The sequence below is a fragment of the Anabrus simplex genome, chromosome 3, assembly GCF_040414725.1.
Source record: "Anabrus simplex isolate iqAnaSimp1 chromosome 3, ASM4041472v1, whole genome shotgun sequence".
NCBI classification, from domain to species: Eukaryota; Metazoa; Arthropoda; class Insecta; order Orthoptera; family Tettigoniidae; genus Anabrus; species Anabrus simplex.
The window spans coordinates 339,503,714-339,528,895 of NC_090267.1; the positions used below are offsets into that span (position 1 = coordinate 339,503,714).

A 25,182-nucleotide genomic window follows, 5' to 3' on the forward strand; every position below is an offset into this window, starting at 1 on the left:
CAAGGAAAAGAACCAATGAATCACCCAAAACAACTAGCAGAATTCCTTCATTAAATGCAGTCTGTCTTCTGAAGGATTTTTATGTTCCCTTCATCAAAATTAAGTAAGGCTTTATGTCTTTTTTTTAATCAAATTTTATTCCTACATTTGATAAACCAAATGTAATTCCTACATTTGATAAACCAAACGTAATTTTGCACTGAAGTGTGCCTCACATCCATTTACTGCAGGATCTGCTGCTGGACACATTAAGGAATTTGATATTGAAATTTGTACGGCCTTCAGTGGTTAAATCCTCCTCTCTTTTGGAAGTCGATTACCACAGCAGGGGAAACCAGAAAAACGATTTTGACTCGGTCATTGGTAGTTGCACTTCCCAATTCGTAGAGCATCTCAGCATGACGTGGAGAAATTTTTCTCATCAGTTCGAATGTACTTCACTGATAGATTAGTTTGTGTTATTCTTGGTATTTTAACAATACCTCACAGTAATGTTGAATGTGGGACGATATTTAGTCAGGTGACTAAAACACGAACACAGTTCAAGTCATCTTATTCATGATGAAAACTTGGAGAGGTTGTCGACAGTAAAATCAAGGCTACAGGGCAACTGCTTTCAACAAACCTTTGACAGAGGGTTTCTCAGACAGGCAAAATCTGCCACTGCTGCTTCTTTTAATCAACAGCAATTTTCTGCTGATGGTGATGCTTATGTAAATCAGTAAGATGGAAGGAAGGTAGGTCTGTCATACCATACATGTTTTTATATATTTTCCGGTGTTGTATATTTAGGTATCACTGAATATGAATACATATGAGAGTAAAATATTTGTGGATTTAGATTCTACTCAGTTCCCCTGGAAATATGTGTTCATTTAAAAGTGGACTTGATGACACGATGCATTGAGCTTGCTAGGATATTGTATGTGTTGTGCAAGACGTGTAGAATAAGCAGTTTTGACCAATTGCAACTCCTGATTTTTCCTGCTGTCCATATTAAAATCTCCTGATTTTTGGTTTTGTAAAGTTGGCAGGTATGAAAATGCTTCTCAAGAACGTAGCAGCTAAAATTAAAACCACCGGGCGAGTTGGCCTTACGGTTAGAGGTACGCGGCTGTGAGCTTGCATCCGGGAGATAGTGGATTCGATCCCACTGCCGGCAGCCCTGAAGATGGTTTTCCATGGTTTCCCATTTTCACACCATTGATTAAGGACATAGCCGCTTCCTTCCAACTCCTAGGCCTTTCCTATCCCATCATCGCCATAAGACCTATCTGTGTCGGTGTGACGTAAAGCCACTAGGGGGGGGGGGAAAACCCAGAATAACATATTACGGAAGTTAACAGGGACCACCTGGGGTGCCAATGCAACAGTCCTTAGATCCACAGCTCTGGCTCTTTCATACTCAGTTGTAGAATACTGCTGTTCTACATAGTTAAACAGTGCTCACACTAAAATAATTGACATGCAGACTCGCAGCTCAATCAAGCAATGCGCCTCATCACAGGATGTATTCGATCTACTAACATGCACTAGCTAGTGGTTTTAAGTAATATTCCTCCACCACCCCTAAGATGATCTCAGTCATTGCTGAACGCATGGAAGAAAATTGAAAACAACCCACTGTTGCCAATACATTCAGATTGTCCAGTATTATTACCGCAGCGATTAAAGTCCAGGCAGCCATTGTGGTTACCAGCAATCAATCTGCAATGCAATCACTTCAAAATACTAGATGCCTGGAACAACCAATGGCAGAACCAGAACTCCCTGACACATCATTAATTAATTAATTAATTAATTAATTAATTAATTAATTAAAATTCCTTGGGAGCAGCCTGCAGACGATAATGGTGTGTAGTGAATAGGTTAAGGACTGGCCAGGGAAGATGCGGAGCAATACTGAACAAGTAGGGGTGGAAGTCCTCTCCTCATTGCGACTGTGGTGAAGAGCAGCAAACCACGTATCATATAGAGCTCGATGTCCCGTCAGAGCATTTAGAGGCTCGATGAAAGATCTCCACAACCTAACACAAGAAGCCGTTGAGTGGATTAATCATCTGGACATAGTATTGTGAATATTTTTATGAACTTGAGATAGTGTGTGTGTGTATATATGTGCGTATTTTTGTATATATTTTGTAAATAGCTGATATTTCTCCTTTCATCATACGATAAATAATAATAAATAGTTGTTATATTTATTTTCATTTAGCCAACATAGGACTACTTAGTCAGGTTTATGGAGGTTTTTCTTTTTGTCAGCTCAATACCATTTCATCCTTTCTGAACGTAATTTTCTTTCTGCTTCTGGAATCACTCTTCCTATTCTCTGCTTGTTGATTTTTATTTTTAGTCTAGTGTGTATCTTTCAATATTTTGAGTGTATTTGTGTTGTATTTTAAATCTTCTATTGTAAAATGCTACTCTCTCATGTCTTTAAGTTCTGTGTTCCATCTCAGCCACCTTGCTGCCAATCCTAGGCTCATGTATATATATTCCTAATGATGGAGACACTAAATCCATATAGGTTATGAAGGATTATGCAGTATGTGCTAACGATATTAAGGGTATGGAGGTTTTTGATCGCTAGTCCAAAGCATAATGATAAGTGTTGCAAGTTCTATCTGAAGGTAGACATAGCCATCAGGAGATGTGGTAGCTGAGCAGCTTTTGCACTGACTTTTCATTTATGCGGCCGCTATTTGAATCCCAGCCAGTGCAAGTATGATGTGTGCAATGAGGTGTCGTCTCTGTGATTCAAATTCCGCTTAAAACTGGAGGTCTCGTGGCTGTGAGTTTAATAAAACTACACGATTTTTTGATACCCATGAGAATTGTCTGAGAGATATATTTGTAGATTGATACCGTTTTAATTAATGTTCTAAATTTTCTAGTTTATCCTTATGATATAGCTTTTTACAGTACAGTATTTAAGAAAATTTGTTACCTTTTGTGTTGGTTTCAGAATTTTTTTTACATTCATATGTTACAGGCTGATGGTGAAGACATTCCTCCCCCAAAACCTGACTTCTCTGCACCCCCACCTTATGAGGTTGCTACAAAGTTGCCTACTTATGAGGAAGTACAGAGAGAGAAAAACCTGCAGGGAGAACAGACTCACATGCCCCTGACATTTCTTGCGATTGACACCGAGGCACCCGATGGAGACAATGAGACTGGTCTCCTTGGCACAGATTTTATGTTCTTTACTGCTTTTTTAGGTGAGTAAATGTTGGCTTCCGTGTAGATTAAAGAAGAATGTCCTGAGATGAAGTTTGATCATTGTGGTTTTCTGTTCCAGTTGCTTTCCTCTTCAACTGGATTGGTTTTCTGCTGCTGATGTGTTTCTGTCATACAATTGCAGCCCGTTATGGTGCACTTTCAGGTTTTGGTCTCTCTCTTGCCAAGTGGACTCTTATTGTAAAACATTCTACAGACTTAGCATCACGTGAGAACAGTTGGCTCTGGTGGCTCATCATGGCATTTGGTAAGTTAATAGTAGTAGGTGATCTGAAAACTCACCCAGTTACCCCCACCATTAAGGATGCTAGAGTGACTTACACCCACGCAGTTAGTCTTCTGATAGTAAGTCATATGTGTACCAAGTTTCGTTTAAATTGCTCCAGTAGTCCTTAAAATTATGTATTCGACACTAATATCGGTAGTTTTTAGTTATATTTATATTTCATCCCCTGAGGCTTTTAGGGGTGTCTTGCTCCTAGATCATTTTTCACAGATAGTAAGTAATAGTTGTACCAAATTTAGTTGACAGCTATGCTGGAAAATACACACATACATTCATAATTTAGGTCATTTTATTTGTTCGCCCTTTCTCACCCCTGTGCCAAAATGGATTGAACTTGGACTTCAAAAAAAGCTGGAGGGTTACTACTCATCTCAGCGATCCCAAAAACTATGGATTCGCCACCATTTTAGTTTATTTTTATGTCTCACTCTCCCCCTCCATCACCCCGCACCGAAAATTTGGCTGAACTTGAGCTTTAAAAAAAATCCAGAGTGTAACTATTCATTTCAGCGACCCTGAAAACTATGGATTCGACACTTTTTTTCATTTATGTTATATCTCATGCCCTCCTTTCCGCCATCCAAAAGGGGCTGAACTTGGCATTTAAAAAAATCCGGAGTGTCACTATTCATCTCAGTGGCCCCAAAAAACTGTGGATTCAACACTATTTTAGATTGTTTTTTTATACCTTACCCCCCTCCCCCAAATTTGGCTAAACTTGGACTTTAAAAAATCTGGAGTGTTACATTCATTTCAGCGGCCCAGAAAACTGTAGATTCAAAACTATTTTTGATTATTTTTTTATATCTTATTCCTCCAAAGGGGCAAAACTTGGACTTTAAAAAAATCCAGTGTGTCATTATTCATGTCAGCGACCCCATAAACTATGGATTCGACACTATTTTTGATTATTTTTATAACTAATCCCCCCTGACCTCCCACCCCTAAAGGGGCTAGGGATGGCTTACCCCCACAGTGCTCGTCTCCAGATAGCAAATAAGTGTACAAAGTTTGGTTGAAATTACTACAGTGGTTTAGGAGGCGATGTGTCAAATACACTGTTTTGGGGATACATTTGTTTTAGGGTGTAGGTGCTCACTTTGGGAGGATTTTTGGATATTCCAGTGTTAAGGGGGTGAGTTTTTATAATGAAGATATCTATATCTCAAAAACAGATGTAAAAAATTGGTATTTGGAAACTCCTTTATTATTATTATTATTATTATTATTATTCCCCCATGCGGAGGCGGCCACAAGGACAAAGTATGTCGACTACACAGTATTTTGTCTTCTAAGTTACTGTTGAGTTTGCTAGTGTGCCAGATAGAAATTACCACCACAAGGCTCAGGAATAAATTTGCAATGAATTTGGGATATGACATGATGTATGGTTCTTTAAATGTTATATAGATGATTGCGGAGTATGGTCACTGAACTTTGTATTGCGGCGATAGTGTTGTCGTGAAGTTGTGTCCGGTTGAGACCGAGAGAATCCCATAGCTGTACAAGAAATTTAGGGATTGTGCTTCGAGCTCCGATCATGAGCCCATGGACGGAAATATTGTCTAGATGATATTTATCTTTATAGTAGTTTACAGTTGGCTGGTAAATTGACTTCTTTTCGGCATCCACCTCTTTGGCCTGGCCAACGTGTGACTCTTAAGCGTATTGTGGGATCTAAGATTAGTCCTTGCTTGCTTGCTTGCTAGCTGGTTTGAAAGGCTATAATTTCAACATGCCTGTTACTCCCGTTGGTAGCTAGGCCAGAGACCTCTTCGTGCACCGTGAAACCGTGATCCCTCAGTGAGGTCGCAATCATGTGTCATATTGTATGATGGCGGGAATTTCTCAATACCTCGCCATGAGGACAGGCTCCCAGGAGAGTTTCGTGCTCTTTGTGGCAACGCTGACAGAGGGTGTTGTCCTGGGACCTTCCCGGCACGGAACGGCGCACACATTTGCTGTCATCTTGATGTCCTCTCTCCATTCCGCACAAGATAAGCTTTGTTGATCTCCTATCCATTTGTTCCCTGTCATGTATTCCTGGAAGAGTCCAACGTCCTTTCCTTTGTGCGGCAACTTCGTCCATGACTGAACTTCTCTGTCTCGTAGTATGTTGGACTTTTCTTACAATGGGGAGATGGCTACTTTTGGACATCACTTATTCATTTCTATGCCTAGATCCTGTGTGTGTGTGAAAGAATTGAAATTTTTTTTGCTATTTGCTTTATGTCGCTCTGACACAGATATATCTTACGGCGACGATGGGAGAGGAAAGTCCTAGGAATTGGAAGGAAGCGGCCGTGGCATTTGCCTGGTGTGAAAATGGGAAACCACGGAAAACCATCTTCAAGGCTGCCGGCAGTGGGGCTCGAACCCACTATCTCCCGATTACTGGATACTGGCCGCTCTTAAGCGACTGCAGCTATCGAGCTCGGTAATTGAAAAAAAAATTAGTTGAATTATTTGTATGAATATATATACAAAAAATTCTAAAGATGTTATAAACATGGAAACTAGTATTTGGAATCTCCTTTAAAAATAAACATTTGTTTTTTGGGTGGGGTGAAACCAACTTAACGGGGAGTTGAATTCTCTTCATGGGGGATACTTATATGTCAAAAACTGGAGATGTTACAAGCATGAAAATTTGTATTTGGAATTTTCTTTCAAAGTAAAGAAACACAAAATCTTTTGTCTTTGGAAAATTCCCTTAAGGGGTAGGGGGGTGAATTGATTGAAATATTAGTTGAATTCTTTGTATGAGGATACTTATATCTCTAAAACCAAAGATGTTACACACGTGAAAATTTGTCTTTGGAATCTCCTTCAAAAATAAAGAAACACACATTTTTTGGAGGGGTAGAAATCAACAGGCTGGGGTGAAAAAGTATTTGAATTCTTTTTATGAAGATATAAATATCTCAAAAACTGAAGATGTTAAAGACGTGAAAATTGGTATTTGGAATCTTCTTTAAAAATAAACATGTGTTTTTCTTTTCGGAAAATACACTTGGGTGGGTGAGGGACTGATCAAGGGTTGAATTCTTTTTATGGGGATACTTATGTGTATCTCAAAAACTGAAGATGTTACAGATGTGGGAATAGGTATTTGGAATCTCCTTTAAAAATAAACATGTATTTATTTTTTCGACTTGAGAGAAGACTGTTTATCACATGTATAGTTCTATGTTGCATGGTTGTGTTAGCTCCAAAAGGTAATACCACAAACATGGTTTACAAAGAATTTCTGGGGTAAATGAAACTCAATTTTTGGATGAGTTTTTATACTTTAGGAATTTTCAGTAATGTCTTAATACAATGTCGAGGAACGATTACTTTGATCGAATTACGAAATCTACGCGAGTGAAGCCGTGGGTAATTGCTAGTTTTTATATATAGATAGATAGATGATCTTTCCTTTTAAAATCTCTACTAATGTCATTCTAAGGCATCTCTCCACTGACAACTCAGAACCAACTGCTTAGTCCATCAGCTCATCTCCTTACTTCAAAGTCTTACCAGTCCAAAGTTTGGAACCTTTTTCGCAGCACTACACTGTTGTCTGAAATCACCCAAAACAAATTATGCAGGTTTCCGTTGAATCTTTTCCAGTTCTCAAATCAAGTAATCCTGGCATGGGTCCCATACACTGAACCATACTCTTAATTGCTTGGTCTTACCAGTGACTTATACTCCCTCTTCTTTACATCCTTACAATACCTAAATCCCTTCATTGCCATGTGATGAGATCTGTAATCTTTCCTTACAGTACCGTCAATGTGATTAGACCAATGAAGATCCTTCCGTATATTAACACCTGTGTACCTACTGTGATTCCTGTGATGTACTTTCACTCCATCAACACCGTAATTAAAACTGAGAGGACTTTTCTTCTTAGTGAAACTTACAGCCTGGGAACAAGGCCAGAATCTGCCGGCGCAGCTATGACAACATACTTATGGGATCTCCTCGGTAGGAGGGGTTTTGGGTGGTGAGAAAATAAGTTACTGAAGAATTTTCTCCTTTTACTTTCCATCTCTTCACTTTCCTTCTCCTCCTGCCTTTACTTCACCAGTATCCACTTATCCCATTTTATACTTATTTATATCACTTGCATATTTGCATGTTATACTAATTTTACTTACCTGTTATAAATTCCTGGCATTAGGCCATCTTGAACCAGTGATCTTCAACTCATAGACCATCAGCTTCTCCACTTAGCTAACAAGTTACTTGATATCAGAAATCAAATAAAGGCCAAAGGTAGGCATTTATACAAGTGGAGGCACATGCTTCCCCTAGTGCACTGTCACTACATTGTCCTACATAGAGGCTTGCAGTGATGTCTCAACAGCGCACTAGCTGCCAATGTCTTAGAAAGGTGTAGCAATCCAACTGATGAGCCCACTGTTACACTGGGGTGAAACGCTGGTAATTTCACTATTGAAAAAGACTAAAGAGCTTAAAAGTTACTTGATAGTTTGAAGTGTACATGAGATATACCGTATTTACGCGAATAATCCCCGCATATTTTTAAAAAGTTGAGGCACGAAATTTGGTTGTGGGTTTTATTTGTGTCAATGTTGGCAACACGCTCCTGGCTCACCTAATTTTCGTTATTGGGTGTACAGTTATGCTTCGTGTAACCGCAGATAGAAGAAAACTGCCCCCATATGTCATATTTAAGTGGAAAACAATTCAGACTTTTAATTTAAAACTGCCTTTACATTTAAAAAAATAGTATTTTACACAGTAATTTAAATTCAAAATTTCTCCATGTCACGATATAATGCGTCTTCCGGAATGTGCAAGGGTAGCTTTCTGCACTTTCACTCACTTCTGTGTGTTGACAGTTTGTTTCATAGCTGCTAAGTTCGAGTGAAATCTTAATTCTTTTGTATTCAGCGCTTTAAGGAACACTACAGTATCACGTAACAGGCAGTGTGCGAAGAAGCAGAATCCGCGAACACTGGCGATTTTCTTTGGCGATGCCAACAGTAGGTGAAAAAGCGTGGCTCATAATTATAATCAATTCGTACGCAACGAACAGTATTGTCAATGCCAATGAAACTGCATTGTTTTTTTAATACATAGCCAAAACGGACTTTTTAAAAGGAGGGTGGGGTCACTGTATTGTGTTGCAATGCAGATGGAAGTGAAAGACTTCCTCCCCTCATCATAGGAAAGTTTGATAAGCCATGTTGTTTTAAGGGTCTCGGGTACTTTCCGTGCAAATACAAGACCTCTAAAAATGCATATAGTACAGTACTACAATGAATAAAGCTTGCACAGCTGAGCCAGCATAGACTTCTTGTCTTTGAATATATTTTTTTCTTTCGTTGCGTGAGTTTGTTTGTCAGAGAGTTATCCAAGTGCATTATTTGAATACTGCAAATGCACCTTGTTGGATACAATTTGAAAATATTTCTTTTCCATTGTATTTGAAAGGTTGAAACTGTGACGGATCTTAGAATATTTTTTGACGCGGCAAGGGTTGGCATTTCTGAAGTACGAGTGGGTGGTTAATTCGAAATCACGTAATTCTAGGTCCGATTTTCATCCCTACGACTTCGAATTAACTAGGTTTTACCCTATCGGAAAATTAACATCCGAGTTCTCCGGTGTGTCTGTTTCAACTGTTTACATTGCACGAAAAAGAATTGTCCACCACCGGTCGTGTCAATATCCACGTAAAGAAAAGACTGCATGTGAAAAGTGTTTTAGACGTGGAGTGTAACGAATTCGTAAGTAATTTAGGAGAGGATTCTAGTGATGCAAGAGACAACGAATCTTTCAATCTGCAGGGAATCGAGCCTACTGCAAGTTCAGATTAATGAAATGCCTAGGCCTACTTGATCATTTTTATGGCAAATATATTTTATAGAAGTGATAAAGTATTTCTCAAGTATGTTCAGGCAAAGTAGCTATATTAGTAAATTTACACGTTCATATTTGCGTAACGATTACTTGGACCTCGCGGAGTGATGTGAAATGTTTGTTTTTGCCTGTGTTACTCTTTCAGTGGAAGGAATTTTAGTTCATTTAATTTTTTTCAAAAGGAGCCTTCCTAAAATTAGGGTGCGGGGATTATTCGCATAAATATGGTACATATAGTACATTATCAGTAACATAGATGGCATAGCAAAGTAAATCATATTTACCCCAGAAGATGACTGTCATCTCTCAATTGTTACCAACTTAACTTCCAATAGGAACAGAAATACATCAAACTCAAATCATGAGTTTCATTACCACAGCACATTCCTCCTATAAAAGTAGGCCATCCATCCACCTTCCCTGCAGTCATTGAGTGCAGTATAGTCCATACGTGTGTTAAATTTTTATCAGTAATGTCTGAGCCTGCGGTACTCGTGAATAAGTATCAAGATGAACTGCTTAAATGTACCTTCATTCCACGTTTCTCCTATTCTAAACTAGTACTCTGCAAACCGGGAATACCAAGCAGGAGATTTATTCAGCAACTCGTCTCAAACAAAGATGTGGTGATGGCATTTTCACGTGATGCGAAGTTGATTAAAGAAACTATGATGTGCCGTAGCCATCCTATCGTGGGATACACTTTCTTGAAAAACGCGTGATTGAGGATTTAGTGTCAATTGGACCTGAAATTTCTGTATGGTTGATACGGGAAATCGTTGCTTTGAGGAACGGATAATGCGGGATTTTTACAACGAACGTGATTTAATTAGGATGCTCACGGGATCACATAATTCGAACGAATAATACAGGAAAACGTAGCTTCCGAGATTGTATAATCGAGGTTGTACTGTATTCCGATTCGGAGTAATATTTGTGTTGCTTATATTAATTGTCATAAATGAAAGAAAAGTTCCACCTAATCAATACTATTTTATTATCACATGTAGGACCGGTTTCGACCTCTCAGAAGGTCATCCTCAGCTACACTAGAATTGCATTTACATACTATGCCTCATATTGAGAGCTAATGACGTACTCTAGAATTCAACAATTTTATAATGGTTATACCCATGCTAAGAATTCAATGTTTGACATAGTTACAATTACAAAAATTAAATGCTCTTATTACACTCAATGTACATATGTAAGAACTAATATGAGTCATCTTTTCTTTAACGTGATGAGTATGTCGGAGTATTTTTAAAGGTGTTTGCCTAGTCAGTTTAATTGATCTCCAGTCTTACGAATATTTAGTCCTGTATGAAATGAACTTAGTTGAATAATTGTAAAATAGTTAATATTATAGTCGTTTTAATAATAATTTACACTAAATAGAGAGATACGTGTTGATAGTTCAATAAAATAAATGGCTAGCCAAAATAAAACATTAGTAAACATGGTTTAACGTGCTTGACTGCACTGTTGATTGTCTAATGCGGCAGGTAACTAGTTATTGCGTTGTTACAGTGCGTATTATGTTAGAATGATGTGAAATAGCTCATAAGCAAAACTCTTAAACACATTAAAACATTAAAATCACTATTATGTGCGTTGGACGTAAACTTCAATTGACAGTCCAAAGTAATAAGTGACAGACAACTTTTTTATGTTGTTTGCAAGTTATAAGCATAAATTATTGTAATCATTGCCAACATGCATTGAATATTACTCAATCACTTTCCAATTTAGTATTTATAACTTGTGGATAGTCCTATTTGTTTGACGTTGACTAATGGTCTAGAAATTGTTCACTTTTTGAATCCAAGGTCGTTAATGGTGGCTCTTTCCTTTCTTATGGTGGTGAATATCTGCAAGTCGAAATGATTGAATTAGAAATTCTGATTGAAATAAAAGTTGAATACTAGTGTGTGAGTTCTGTGAAAATTTACTTACTGCTGTGGGGTGGTTGAGATGTTTGCTGCTTGGCTGTCTGTCACGTATTGTACCTTGTACTTCTGATAATGTTGTCGGCTGTTGTGAAGGGGTTGGAGGGGTGTGTGGGGGACTACGTTTATGGTTTTTAGAAACGCTGAGGTGCCGAAATTTAGTCCTGCAGGAGTTCTTTTGCATGGCAGTAAATCTACTGACAAGAGGCTGACGTGTTTGGGCACCTTCAAATACCACCGGTCTGAGCCAGAATCGAAACTGCCAAGTTAGGGTCAGAAAGCTGGCCATCGCCTCAACCTTCTGAGCCTCTCAGCCCGAAGACAAAAAATCTCTTCTGTGTCATCAGCTCATACAAAATAGGCATAGTGTACAATTTATTGCGAGAAATATAGTGTCCTAATTTAGGTTTCCGTACAGTTCCCTGCAGCAACAGTATGGCCATAAGATGCTTTATTTCGTCCTTTTTTATTTCGGACCCGGTCTTAGTCTCCACCTTTGTGTCATCTTACTAAACTGGGTTTTATGTGCGAATTCCTGCTGGCCATCTTGTGTCTGTTCAGTTATGTTCTGGCATATCTCGTCATAAAAAAATAATTAAAATATTTCGCTTGGTCTTGTTTTCCCTAAAAACTCTCACTTTACATCACGATGGAATTTTGGATGGATGCGTGATCTTTTTTGTCCATTTTCAGTATAAAGTGACGAAGAACTAGCACTGGTTGGATTGTAATCTGTATTATTGTCACCAATGTCACTGTCATGATCGCTGCTTGAACTGGAATCGAACACGTGTTGTCTTTTTCGCGAATGCTGAACATTCGCATTAGCTGGGCCCGAACCCTGTACATTCATGGCTGCAGTACTTATATCCCAGGTAAGTTCCTGTGACTTACGAATTCCCCTTCGGCAGAACTTACTTCACTACGGTCACTATTCTCCCCACTAAATTACAACATTTTCTTCCTCTAATGGTGGGGGCCGGTAATTCCTTTTAGACATATTAGCAGGAAAAAAATTAAGTAAAATGATCGAATAGAACTCTGGTCTCTGCAGTTTGGATGGAAATCATGAATTGTGCCTGTATTATGAATGCGTACGATAAATGTTGTGTAACTTGCGGTAAACACACACTCCAGTCGTGAAGGAATAACTCAAGAATGGGGATAATAAATCAGATCACAGTAGTAAAATGTCATCAGAAAGGTCTATTCAGTATCATAATCTCTAGGAATCCCTTCTACAGCAATATTATTGCATCCAAGGGATGATTAGGTGATGAGCTAAAGCTTCAGCACGAACCTTTAGGTTGTTCTTGCCCGGACGTAAGCTGTGTTCTTTATGATGCAACTCGTGGATGACACATTGGTATTGGAAGAACATAGTTGAAAAAATTTACATCAGAGGTTAGACTCGTCCAGAATACGCTGCTGAAAAATACATAAACCTCTGCAGGCAGGCAACTGAGAAAAAAGAAATAATTTGAATCGGCGGATATACCCGTGTTCCCCACCGAGCAAGCAACTTTTAGCCACGGATCTCGCCGCATTGCCCACTAAACGGGTTTTGTACGGTATAAGATTATGCTATCGATACCAGAAGCGATGTTGCACCTTGCATACATAAAGCCATGGTATGTTTTGGGATTGCCTATTATTGTTTTGGTCCTAATATAAGACTGGGAATTTCACTTTTTTGTGTTATGTAATGAAAACCGCAGTCGTTTTATCTGCGCATGTTACCTTTAAAATTTTGTATCATTTCGCTCTCGTACAGACTTGTACAGCGAGCGTGCTTTGCAGCTGAGCTCAAGGTCACGAATAACCATAATTTCGGAAGTTATGATTTTTTTTCTCCAAATTTGATTGTGATTAGTGACAGGCAAAATTGAAAATAATGCATTCGAGAACTTGAATCAATACTTACAGTACATTCAAAACAGTATTCTCGAGTTCAACATAACCTTTAAAAGTCGATGTAGGCCTAATTTACGTGGTACAAGATTTCTTTAAACTGACTATGAACAGTATACCGGTGACCAAATTACAATGTGAGACTTTAAAAATGAGATTTCGCCATCATATTGGGCACTTTTGTATCCAATGTGCTTTATTTTATTAGATTAGGAAATTAAAAACTACTTGTGGTCGATTGTTGTTGGTCTTGGTGTTATGTTTTTTGAACAGTTTGACTGATCAAAGTTGCTGAACTGAAAGAAGTTTTCAGAGGAAACTGACAAAGTTTCCCCGGTAAAACTGAATGTAAAGTTAAGAGATTTTTAAGTCACGTACCGGTAATTAATGATTGAAGCCGGCCCCGCAGTATGCTTTTCCGTGATCCCTCCAAAGACGGAGAATCGAGGTTCCACTGTGAATATGATACGGCACATTTGCAATTTTTGCACTGACACTGGATGAAATGAAAAATCGTTTTAATTGTAAATAATAATGCAATTTACACTGCAATGTATAATATTATGCTACGTTTAACATAATATAATATTTAAGCGGGTTTAGTTTGGCAAAAACTATTTCTTTTTAAAGAAAAATGTTACTGAAAATGATTCCCCATTATGAAGGAATTTTTTTGTTTATGACCTCCCCACTTAACAGGTTAATAGTGATATAGTCCATTTGACCTGTCTATCTTGTACATCCTATGGTGAACCTCACTGGAGAATAACCTTATCTAAACCCAGACTGGCTTCTATCAAACGAGGCAGTAATTTTGCAACTTTGTCTAATTATCAGAAATAATGCTTCCCAGAGCTTACATGCAACAAATCAAGCTGACTGGCCTGTAATTTTCTGCAGAAAAAGACTTGTCTTTCGCAGTTGACTGGAATAGACTGAAATTATTGCATTGCTAGTAAGGTGCAGAGCTTCAGAGATGATCTTATTTTCCTCGTTTAATATTGTGATTGTAAAGTATCCTTTAATATCACCTTCACATCTATTGTGGTTATATTTATATTTTTTAAGAGGGCTTCAGAGTATAAATTGTATTTAACTGTAGAGAAATATTGTTGTATAAATGAAGCTCGTTCATAGAATACCATCCTCATATATCAAACATTTTGAGAAATTAATGGATTAATCTGGATAGGACCTTTCTTTTATTTTGCTCCTATACATTATCCTTGAGATGTCTGGTAAGTTTTTTTTTTTTCCATTGCCTTTGTATAGTTTCCTTGCTGATTGTTCAGAGCTTAGCCATGGTGAAATAAAGATGCCTAATGAAGAGAATGAATAATTTTTTTTAAAACAGAAAATTTTCCAAATAAGGAAAGGACCCCTGTATCGTCTCTTTTGCCTGAAGCTGTTTTAGCAAGTAAAATCTGCCAAGATGTCCCAGAGACAGACTTCTAAAACTTATTGTGTTCTTCAAACAGTGTTAAATGACAAACTCTCTGGATGTCAGAAGATTGAAATTACTCTTGGCTGGAAGCTGGAGTGTGGTCCTGCTTAACGTTTGAGTTGCTGGTCGTTAATGAGAAAATTGTGAGGGCTATGTACAGTTATTCTGACAAATCGATCCATTTGATTGCGACAGATATTGACCCTTTGTCTGGCCGGTCAAGTCCGTTAAGTATGTTAGACGAACAAAACAAAACTTGTATCACACTTCTGTATCACCGCGTTACTGAAATAGCAGCTTACAAACCTTGGTTTTGCACTGAACCCTCTTCCATTCTTATCCTGGAATGTCCTACCCGGAACTCTCACTTGTCACACATCTTTGTTATTGCAGCAGGCAATAGTTACCAGTTATTGAGGACATTCAAAAGTGTCTGCAATCATCGCTCGGAGAAGTAGCTGTGGCAGCTAGAGATAGGTCGAACAAAGTGATCCGTTCAAATCCTGACTTTGAATTCGTCAAACTTTTATGATGCATTATGGTGAAAGTGCAAAAGACATATAATTTGACCTCACTTTGTTCCAAATGTTATTTAAGTATGCACTTGTCACTTCTTATGATGTAGAGAGGTCATTTTTTGTGTTTAAATATGCTGACTTAAACGGATGAGCTTAAATCAGGACAATTTGGAGAAATTACGGTAGTTGTTGTAGCCTACATTGATTCAAAAGGAACTGAATTTTAATAGTACATATTTTCCAATTTATTGTGCATATTTTGCCATATGATAGTGCATGAATGCATGCATATTTGAGATTAATAGTGCATGGAAATCCGGGCTCTAGTCATGACTAATGATACAAGGGAAAGAGTTAGAATTCTTGGCAGAATTAGGTATTAGAGGTTTCAAAGCTTCAAGTGGTTGGCTAGAAAGTTTCAGAAAACGACATGGTATCAGCTTCAGAGCGATTTGTGGAGAATCATCCAGTGTTAATATGCAGATTGTTGAAAACTGGTAAGAAAAAATACCTTGGATCGTAGACAGGTATTCTCTGGAAAAATATTTTGAACACCTATGAAACTGGATTTTTCCATGCTTTACCTGACAAAACTTTGTATTACAAGTAATAAACTTTGTATTTCAAAGGAAATCATTGCACTGGGGGAAAATTGCAAAAGAACGTCTTATGGTCTTGTTATGTGCAAGTATGAGCACAGAACAGAAGCCCCCTTGTGATAGGCAAAGCTGCAAATCCAAGGTCTTTTAAGAATATGGATATTACAAAGTTGGCATTGATTGGAAAGCGACCAGAGAAGTAATGACAGTGGCTAGGACAATTGGACAGAAATATGATTCGCCAGGAGCGAAAAGTGTTATTATTCCTTGCTAATGCAACATTGCATCCAGACACAATTAAGTTGCAAAATATGAAGATCGTCTTTTTCCCATCAAATGTAAAATTATTTTCTCAGCTTCTTGACCAAGGAGTATTCCAGAACTTCAAGGTTATGTACTGACAGTTAACGATGAAGCGTATTGTATCAGAACTTTATGGGAATGAAGTAACCCTTCAAACACTGATAAAGGGACTGTATGTTCTCCAAGAAATTTCATGGATAACCATTGCGTAGAAAAATGTTATAGCTTCAACAGTTCATAAGTTTTCTAAAGTCTGGGTTTCCTGCTAGTGGTGGACAGCCCGAAATATAATCTGCTATTTCCGACAGCATGGAAGCAACATAACAGTTAATGCTGCAGGTCACAGGTTAGAAGTGAACATTTATATCGAAATTGATTCAGATATTCCATCAGTGTGTGTTGAATCATTTTCGAATCAATCCATGGGAAGGACAAAAATGAATATTCTAAATATTACACAGGATTTAATTATATATAATGAAAATATCATAGATAAACCGAAGTGGACAAAACAAACTAACCTAAAGGGTTTTTTCAAGTGCTATTTTACTAGAGATTGCTATATGTACTTATTGATTTAAAGTTTCAAAAACTCATATGTTGATCTTAATTTTATCATGGTGAACGGTAATAGTGTACAGTGTGCTCGACAGAGGTTTGCATAGAAGTGGTTTTGTCTCTTTGATACAGCACAGCTGCAGCAGCACATCTACAACTTTCTCACGCGAGTACAGAACAGCATATTGTATAATACTATATACAGTACATTTATTTTGGGAGAGTTTTATCGCATACAATATATGGGTTATTGTGTTCCAATGTATGTTTAATGGTACCGGTTTCATACCCTCTCACGGGTGAATACCACCTCATAACGGACAATATTTTCGGTCCTGAAGGTGTTCTTTACTGTATTTGGAGAAATGCAAAGAATCCAGAAGAATGGAAATTGGCTCTCTTACACCCATTGCATGAAAAAAGGTGACAAGCAAAATGTCTATAACTATAGACAAATATACCTGCTGCAAATCTCTTACAAGGTATTCTCAAAAATCCTGCTGAACAGGGTAGAAACAACACTTGACAAGCAGTTAGGTTAATATCAGGGTGGATTTCTAAAAGGCAGATCTTGCTCATAATAAATATTTAATTTAAAATCAATAATTTGTCATAAAATACTGAACTCCAAAGACAGTGACATTTGTGGATTTGAAAAAGGCCTTTGATTCTGTTCATAGAGAACGTGAATTTGAAGTGAAACCTAGATTAGCAAACCTAATATAGGGAACACTTGCAAATACATGTTCAGAAATAAAATTTATGGGCAAAATATCAAAACTTATCAAGATAAACACAGGTGTACAACAGGATGATGGCTTATTGCCAATTCTGTTCAACTCTATCCTAGAGAATGAAAAATTAAAATTAGAAGAACATATAATTTTGCCAATAACTTTGGGGAGAAAAATCAAATGTGTTGAAATTAACTGCTTGGCATTTGCAAATTATTTTGCTATACTTTCAGAGAGCCCAACAGATGCATCAACACTTGAATCTCTTAGAAGAAATAACCAACAAAACAGGTTTGAAATCCCAGTAGGAAAAAAAAAAAAAAAAATTACAAACACAAAAAATGCTCCAAAATGTTTGATAACACATGTTGGTTGAATAGAGAAAATAAAGAAATTCAAAGATCTGGAAGAAATAATTCAAGAGAATGGTTTGGAAAAATCTGGTGTAGAAGAAAGGTTACACAAGATGGAAAGAGCATATGACATCACTAAGAATTTTTACAGCAAGATATGCTTATTTAAACATCTTAAAATAAGCTGCTACAATAAAGTGGTGAAACCAGGTCTTTACACAAGTGAACGTCTAGTTTTGAACTACATTTTAAATAAACTGGAAGTACTAGAAAGAAGAATCATGAGAAAAATCTTAGGACCAATGAAAACAAGAGAACAATGGAAAATAAGAAGTAATAAGGAAATTTTTTTTGACATGTCTACAGAATGTATGATAACAGATTAACAAAACAGATATTCAAGTACCTTTGGTAGAAAAAGTCAACAATGAGCTGGATACAAGAGGTCAGGAAAGATTTAGAAAGAAATAAAATAAGAGGAAACTATAGAAAGAGGGATTTTTAAAAAGAAAGCTTTAAGAATGGAAGGATTCCAAGGAAGAATATAAAGAAACCTGTCCAAAGTGGTAAAGTGGTCTGAGGAGAGAGGAATAAAGCATAGTGCAATGATGAAGGAATACCGGAAAGAACAGGGGAGGAAGCAACAAGGAAGGATGAATTGAAAAAAGGAGAAGAAGAAGAACATTCAACTGTATTGACGAATAATCAAAAGTATCAATATCTGCCTGGTATCCTAGAGGGTGATGCATGAAAAGTCATTCAGGTTTTACCATATCAGAAGAAAACTACACGAGTGTTTGGAACTTGATTGTAGATACATACAATAATCAAATGATGTCATCAGTTATTATTATGAACAAAAGGGGGTGATATAACATTCCTTGTCTTAGTCCACTTTCAATCTTAAACCATCCTGTTCCACCCATTGATGTTTTCTCACAGCTGTACCATTCATTAGACATTGACTTGATAATTTTTATTGTTCCTTGTCCAGTTGCTTCCTGTATCAGATTTTCCCATACTTTTATCTTGGGGACACTATCGTAGGCCTCTTCTATGGCAATAAATGTCATCAACATGGTCTTCCCATATTCCTGTTGATCTTCTGCATCCGAATCCTAACGGCACTTTATGAAGTCTATTTTTTATTTTCTCCTTTATTTTCCTTTCCGATATTTTTTCTGTTATATTAGCCACCTGGGATATCAAAGTGATTCATCTGTAGTTATTACATGCTTTCTTTAAAGTATAATTCCTTTTTGCCAACCTTCTGCAATCTGTTTCTCTCTCCATACTCTATGCCCGTAAACCTTTGTGTCGAATCGCAGCATTCACCTGCTTCTCTCAGCATGAGCTTGGCAAAAGGAATAACATTGCAAATACTTACGTCAACAGCTGCGATTGATGTGAAAGATGCTCATGAAGGAACATGTAGAGCCTTATAGCATCTGTGATCTCAGTTGAAGGTAATGTGATGAGTGTTATCCAGAACCTCATGCAAAGATCACTTAACCTTGTGGAGAACTGGTGTCAGGAAAAAAAACTATCAGTCATCCCGAACAAGATAACTGTGGTCCCTTCTACAAGAAGGAGAAACTTAGAAAGAGATCACCGAAGCTATTTGGACAAGATATATATATGGAATAACAGGCATTGCACCTAGGTGTAGTGTTAGATAAAAATCTAACCTGAAATCCACATATAGAAAGGAATATAACCTGGGCCAAGAACTTGCTGTATGCATGTAAAAGAGCTGTCAGGAAGACGTGGGGCCTAATACCATCAATGGTAATGTGGACATACACAATGATCAGGAAGACATGGGGCCTAAGACCATCAGTGGTAATGTGGACATACACAATGATCATTAGACTGTTTATGGTCTATGCTGCAATCATCTGGTGGCAGAAAGTAAGTCAAGGAAAAGTCAGAAGTAGATTGGATAGCCTGCTGAGAATGGCATGCATAGCCATAACTGGGGCTATGAGAACTACGCCGACAGAAGCCTTGAATACTTTACTAGTCCTCCCATCACTACATAATTTCATAAAAGGACAGTCTAGAATGAGTTTATATAGATTGGCACAATCAGAGTGCTGGAATGCACAAAGACCCAATCTGGGACACTGTAAAATTAACAGAGTAGTAACAGTGAAAGTTCTATACATGCCTTCTGATCATATGATACCAAAGTACAACTTTGAAAAACCGTTTGAGACCCAGTTAATAAAAGAAAGAATACTGGGATATCAACAAATGGAATACTGGAAAAGAAGAGATTAGTATGGTAGACTGATGGGTCAAAGACTGTGGATGCCCCAGGAGGAGGGATCAACGGGGGAAGACCTGAGAGATCAATCCAAATGAGCCTGGGCAAACACACTACAGTCTTTCAAGCTGAAGTGATAGCTATCACAACATGTCTTGAAGAAAATCTGAATTATAGGAATAAGAACATTTTATTTTTACAGACAGCCAAGCGGCCATTAAGGCACTAGAAGCAGTCCAGATAATATCGAGAATGTCTGGTATTGCCATTCACTTCTCCTGAAGCTCTCAAGGTACAACATTGTAAAAATAATATGGGTACCAGGGCATGCAGGTATAGAAGGAAATGAAAAGGCAGAAAAACCGGCCAGGAAAGGGGCAGAAACATATTTTGTAGGCCCAGAACCTGTATGCGGGATTTCCTATGGACAAGCCCGACACTACATAGGAAAATGGGTACAAAAGAAACAAATGGAGAACTGAAGAAATACTCCAGGATGCAGGCTTGCAAAGGACAAACAAGAAGCATACTAAAGAACTGTTGAAACTCGGCAGAGAAAATATAAGATGGGTAGTAGGACTGTTGACAGGACACTGCATTCTGGAAAAACACCTACATAGAGACAGTATATGTAGAAAATGCAATGAAGCAGAGGAATCATCTGAACACATACTTTTCGAATGTGAGGCACTGGGTAGAATCAGACTCTACTCTAGGACTACCAGGTGAAGAGAGAGAAAAAATCCAAGAAGACCCAATAAGAACAACCTGCAGCTTTGTGAAGGGAGCAGGTATATCTAGGTGGGAATTAAGGAAAAACATAGTAGCAAAAGATCTTAGAGGTCAACGCTAATTAGGAACTAATATTTAGAGGCGCCATGAAGAAAAAAATGAAGATGAATCTGATAAAGAAAGTCTGTGTAAGAAGCTTGGTTTACCAAAAAGAGAGAGAAGCACATACATCATTGGAATAGATTGCTCCAAAGTGAAAACCAAAAGGATTACCGGAGTACACCTCACTTCAAGGAATGACGGATCCGAGGTGGAAGCAGAATGTCTGGTTTTGCCATCTATAACAGGACAATTGCCAAGAAAGACGGGGTTATTATTTCATAGGACATTTGCTTGGCAGACCCCATGGAATGTTTCCATGGAGAGATTGACTTATTGACTGGTGTTGGACATTATTGAAAAATAGTCATAGATCCACCCAAAAATGAAGCTGAAGGACAACTGGCTCTGCAAAACACCCAGTTGCACTGGATTATAGGTGGTTAAGTTTTAGGGAATAAAAAAATATCAACAATTGAATGCATGAAAATTACCAATCAACATTTATCATATTAGATGGTACAATTCTGGAAAAAGAGGCAATTCTGGACATTCAGTATTAAAAGCCGAAGAAAGAATATGTGAAAAACAGGTAGATACATTTAAGGTTGCTTGCAAAGCCAGATTTAATTCTCAGAGAATAAAAAAAATACTCACTAAACAGGCTAGAATCATTAGTAAAGAGATAAAGCAACCAATAAGAACTCAAGATTGCTTAAGCAGACGTCATTGATAGATATAAAAAGCAGGGCACGTGAACTTAATTGAAACAAACCAAAATCAACAAGTGACGAATTTGTACGTCATACCCCTGATGAATTTGTACGTCATACCCCATCAAGCAGTGGTACATCCAGATAGTGACACTACTAAAGTCAGAGTGGTGTTTGATGCCTCAGCAAAGACATTGCTTGGGACGTCAGTCAATGACAAGTTTGTGACAGGATTTAATTTTCAGTGAGATCTTTTTCACATCATACTTAGGTTTTGGAGTCACAAGTACATCATGACATCAGATGTGGAAAAGAAGTTTCGGCAAATCCTCATCCACCCTGAAGATTTTATGCATAGAGGAACCATCAGCCCCTACAAGGATTTATCAATTAAACCCAGAAATGTATGAAACAGTGTAAGCACCCTACCATGCCATGAACACACTATGAAAATTAATTTCTGGCAGCAGCAAAGGTTATTCATGACTATTTTTATTTGGATGACTGCTTAAGTGGAGGAGACATCTTAGAAGACATGATCCAGCTACGGTGGAAAATACAAGATATACTCGAGAGTGGTGGAATGCATTTGAGGAAATGGAGCCCAAACAGATCTTGCAGGAATTGAACAAGAATGACAGAGAGACTCTACTGGTTTTGGACAAAAATGAAGATAGTAGGATCACTTATGGACTCCTTTGGGTCTCTGAACAAGATTGCCTCCAGTTCAAGTTGAGCTGGCAAAGCATTTGCCAAGATTCACAACAGAAGTCTCCAAAATCACACAGATTTTTGATCCACTATGGCTCATATGTCCCATTCTGATCAGAGGAAAGTTGTTGATGCAACACTTATAGGCGGATGGAGTGGATTGGGATCAGCCAGTATCCCCAGAACACTTTCAGCTTTGGAATGACTACTGTAAGTCTGTAGAAAGCATGAACATCAGAATCATGAGAAATGTAAATCCTGGAAATTGCTCTAGGTCTTTTGATTTGTTTGGACTCAGCGATGCTTCAGAGAAGGCTTTTGGAGCTTGCATTTATACAGTTTGTCAAACACAATGTGGGCTCTCTGCCCAATTTTCTTTGTCAGAGATAAAACTCCTTTAAAAAACCATTTCATTGCCAAGGCTCAAATTGGAGTGAGCCCCGCACAACTCGTCAAAACAACAGTGAGCTCTTTGAAAGAAAATTTGTCAGATCAGATTATGGAGGAACAGTACAATTGTTTTGGGATGGATCAGCAATAATCCATGGTTGCTGAAGGCATTTGTGGGAGACAGGATCACAAAGATTCAAGAAGCCACTGATGCAACCACCTGGAATTAAACTGAAAATCCAGTGTTGATCTTCTCTCAATGGAAATCACTTCAGCATAAATTGAAAACAAACCCTTTTGAAAGAGCAGGCCTTCTTGGCTGTGCACACGATGTCATCAACCAGAACATTCAGTAAAATTTGAAATAGACCTACTGGAACTGAAGTCCACAGCAGTAACGTTGTCGGCAACATCAACCAGCATTCTATTCAATAAATTTTCATCATATTTGATATTATATTGCCAAAGATTCATCTATAACTGCAAACACAGGCCACCAGAAAGAAAGAAAGAAAGAAAGAAAGAAAGAAAGAAAGAAAGAAAGAAAAAGGTTCACTAGAAATAAATACAAGAAACTTTTAAAGCGGAGAACCAGATAGTAGTCAGATGGACACAATTAGAAGCATTTCAAGTACTGCATTTTTAATTAATAATATATACCTTCTGAAGAAGAGTTCACTAAGTCACTCGTCCATTTCTGGATAGTGATGGATTAATTAAGATTGGAGGAAGGCTTCGTTTTTTGGAGCTATCATCAGAACAGAGACATCCTACACTTCTGCCAATGAATCATCACATCAGGATTATTATGGAAAATAAACATTGTCTGAAGCATTGCCCCCGCCCCCACAGCAACTGCTACATGCATCTTAACAATATTGGCCTATCATCGTCAGAAGAGAAGTGAAAAAGACTGTCAAGAGGTGTCAGAAGTGCTTTTGCTACCATCGTACAGTTCCAGAGGTTACGCATGGCAGATTTACCAAAATAAAGGGCCAGGTTATTTCTTCGGATCTCTGTTGCACACAGAAGGTGACTATCTAGGGGTCAATATCTGTAAGAGAAAGCCACCATAGAGTCCACATTCATACTTACAAGAGTGAGTTAGCTTTATTGTCATGCTTCAGTACCAAGGCAGTGCATTTACAGTTAGTGTTGGAGCTAACAACTGAATCAAAACTTTCTTAGCTGCACTGAAACTCTTTATGGTGACAAGAGGTACGTGCTAGCAACTTTTTCTGATAGGCCCTAATAGTAAATATTTTGTGGAGCAGCTAGTGCACAAGATATCCAGTCTTTTTTTTTTGGAGAAAGGGTCAACGAGCAGTACCTCCTTGCTCACTCAGCAGCTGTAAAGATGATGAAAAGAAATATTTGGTAACTGAGGCACAGGAACACATACCAATGTGTGAAGAAACATACACTATACTTTTGAAATATTGAGACTGTACTACACTCCCGTACAAAATGGTCCAAATGATTTACAATTTGTAACAAGTGCACATTTTCTTCGGAGCAACTCATTCATGCAACCTGTGGAAAGGCAGCATTTGTGGCAAAGATGGCAGCGAGAATACTTGCAGAATTTGCAGAACCATATCAAGTGGCACGATACCGATTGATGCATTGATGAAGATTCTTTGTTGTTATTAATCGAGGATAACTTCCTGCCCCTAGAGTGACCTAGGGGTAAGATAGTTCAAGTTCCCTCTGAACAAGATGGCGAGGTGTGGGTTATCACAGTTTGGAATTTTCACTCAAAGCATCAAGAAGATGATGAAAAGAAATATTTGGTAACTGAGACACAGGAACACATACCAATGTGTGAAGAAACATACACTATACTTTTGAAATATTGAAAAGGATAACGAGAAGGAGAACATAATTAAAGAAGTCCTTTGATTATTTTTAACTTTGTGATATTTGTTACCAAAGATATAATTTTAATGTTTCTTTTCTAATCATAAAAAAAAAAGTCCTGTCAGCAAATCATCACATCATGAAGATCTTTTTAATATTGGATAGAAGATTACAATAGTTGGTTGAAAGAACTCTTTTCAAGGGGGACAAAATGTTGTTAAAGAGACTTTAATATTTTGAAGATTTATTTCATTACTTGAAGTTGTCAGGTACAGAGTCAATTTCTCATTGGTGGGAAGGCAGGGGTAAAATGGCTTCATAGAGTAGTAAGATTAGCATGGAATGTTGGTAAGGTACCTTCAGATTGGAGAAAAGCAGTAATTGCACCTATCTATAAGCAAAGGAACAGGAAGGATTGCAACAACTATCAAGGTATCTCATTGATTAGTATACCAGTATTCACTGGCATCTTGGAAAGGAGTGTGTGATCAGTAGCTGAGAGAAAGTTGGATGCAAACCAGTGCAGTTCCAGACCACAGAGGGGCTGTCAGGATCACATTTTCAGTATGCGCCGGGTAATTGAAAAATGCTATGAGAGGAATAGGCAGTTGTGTTCCTGTTTCGTAGATC

General features: G+C 37.8%; 1 protein-coding gene across 2 annotated transcripts in view; it reads left to right on the forward strand.

Moving 5' to 3' along the window:
* The window catches only part of Ndfip (Nedd4 family interacting protein), a 64,994-nt gene that overhangs the window by 32,132 nt on the left and 7,680 nt on the right, over positions 1-25,182 (forward strand). For both annotated transcript variants that reach the window (XM_067143215.2, XM_067143216.2), the window contains exons 3-4: positions 2,996-3,224; positions 3,305-3,490. In XM_067143215.2, coding sequence (XP_066999316.1) covers positions 2,996-3,224; positions 3,305-3,490 — 415 coding nt within the window. The remainder of the gene's footprint in view (positions 1-2,995; positions 3,225-3,304; positions 3,491-25,182) is intronic.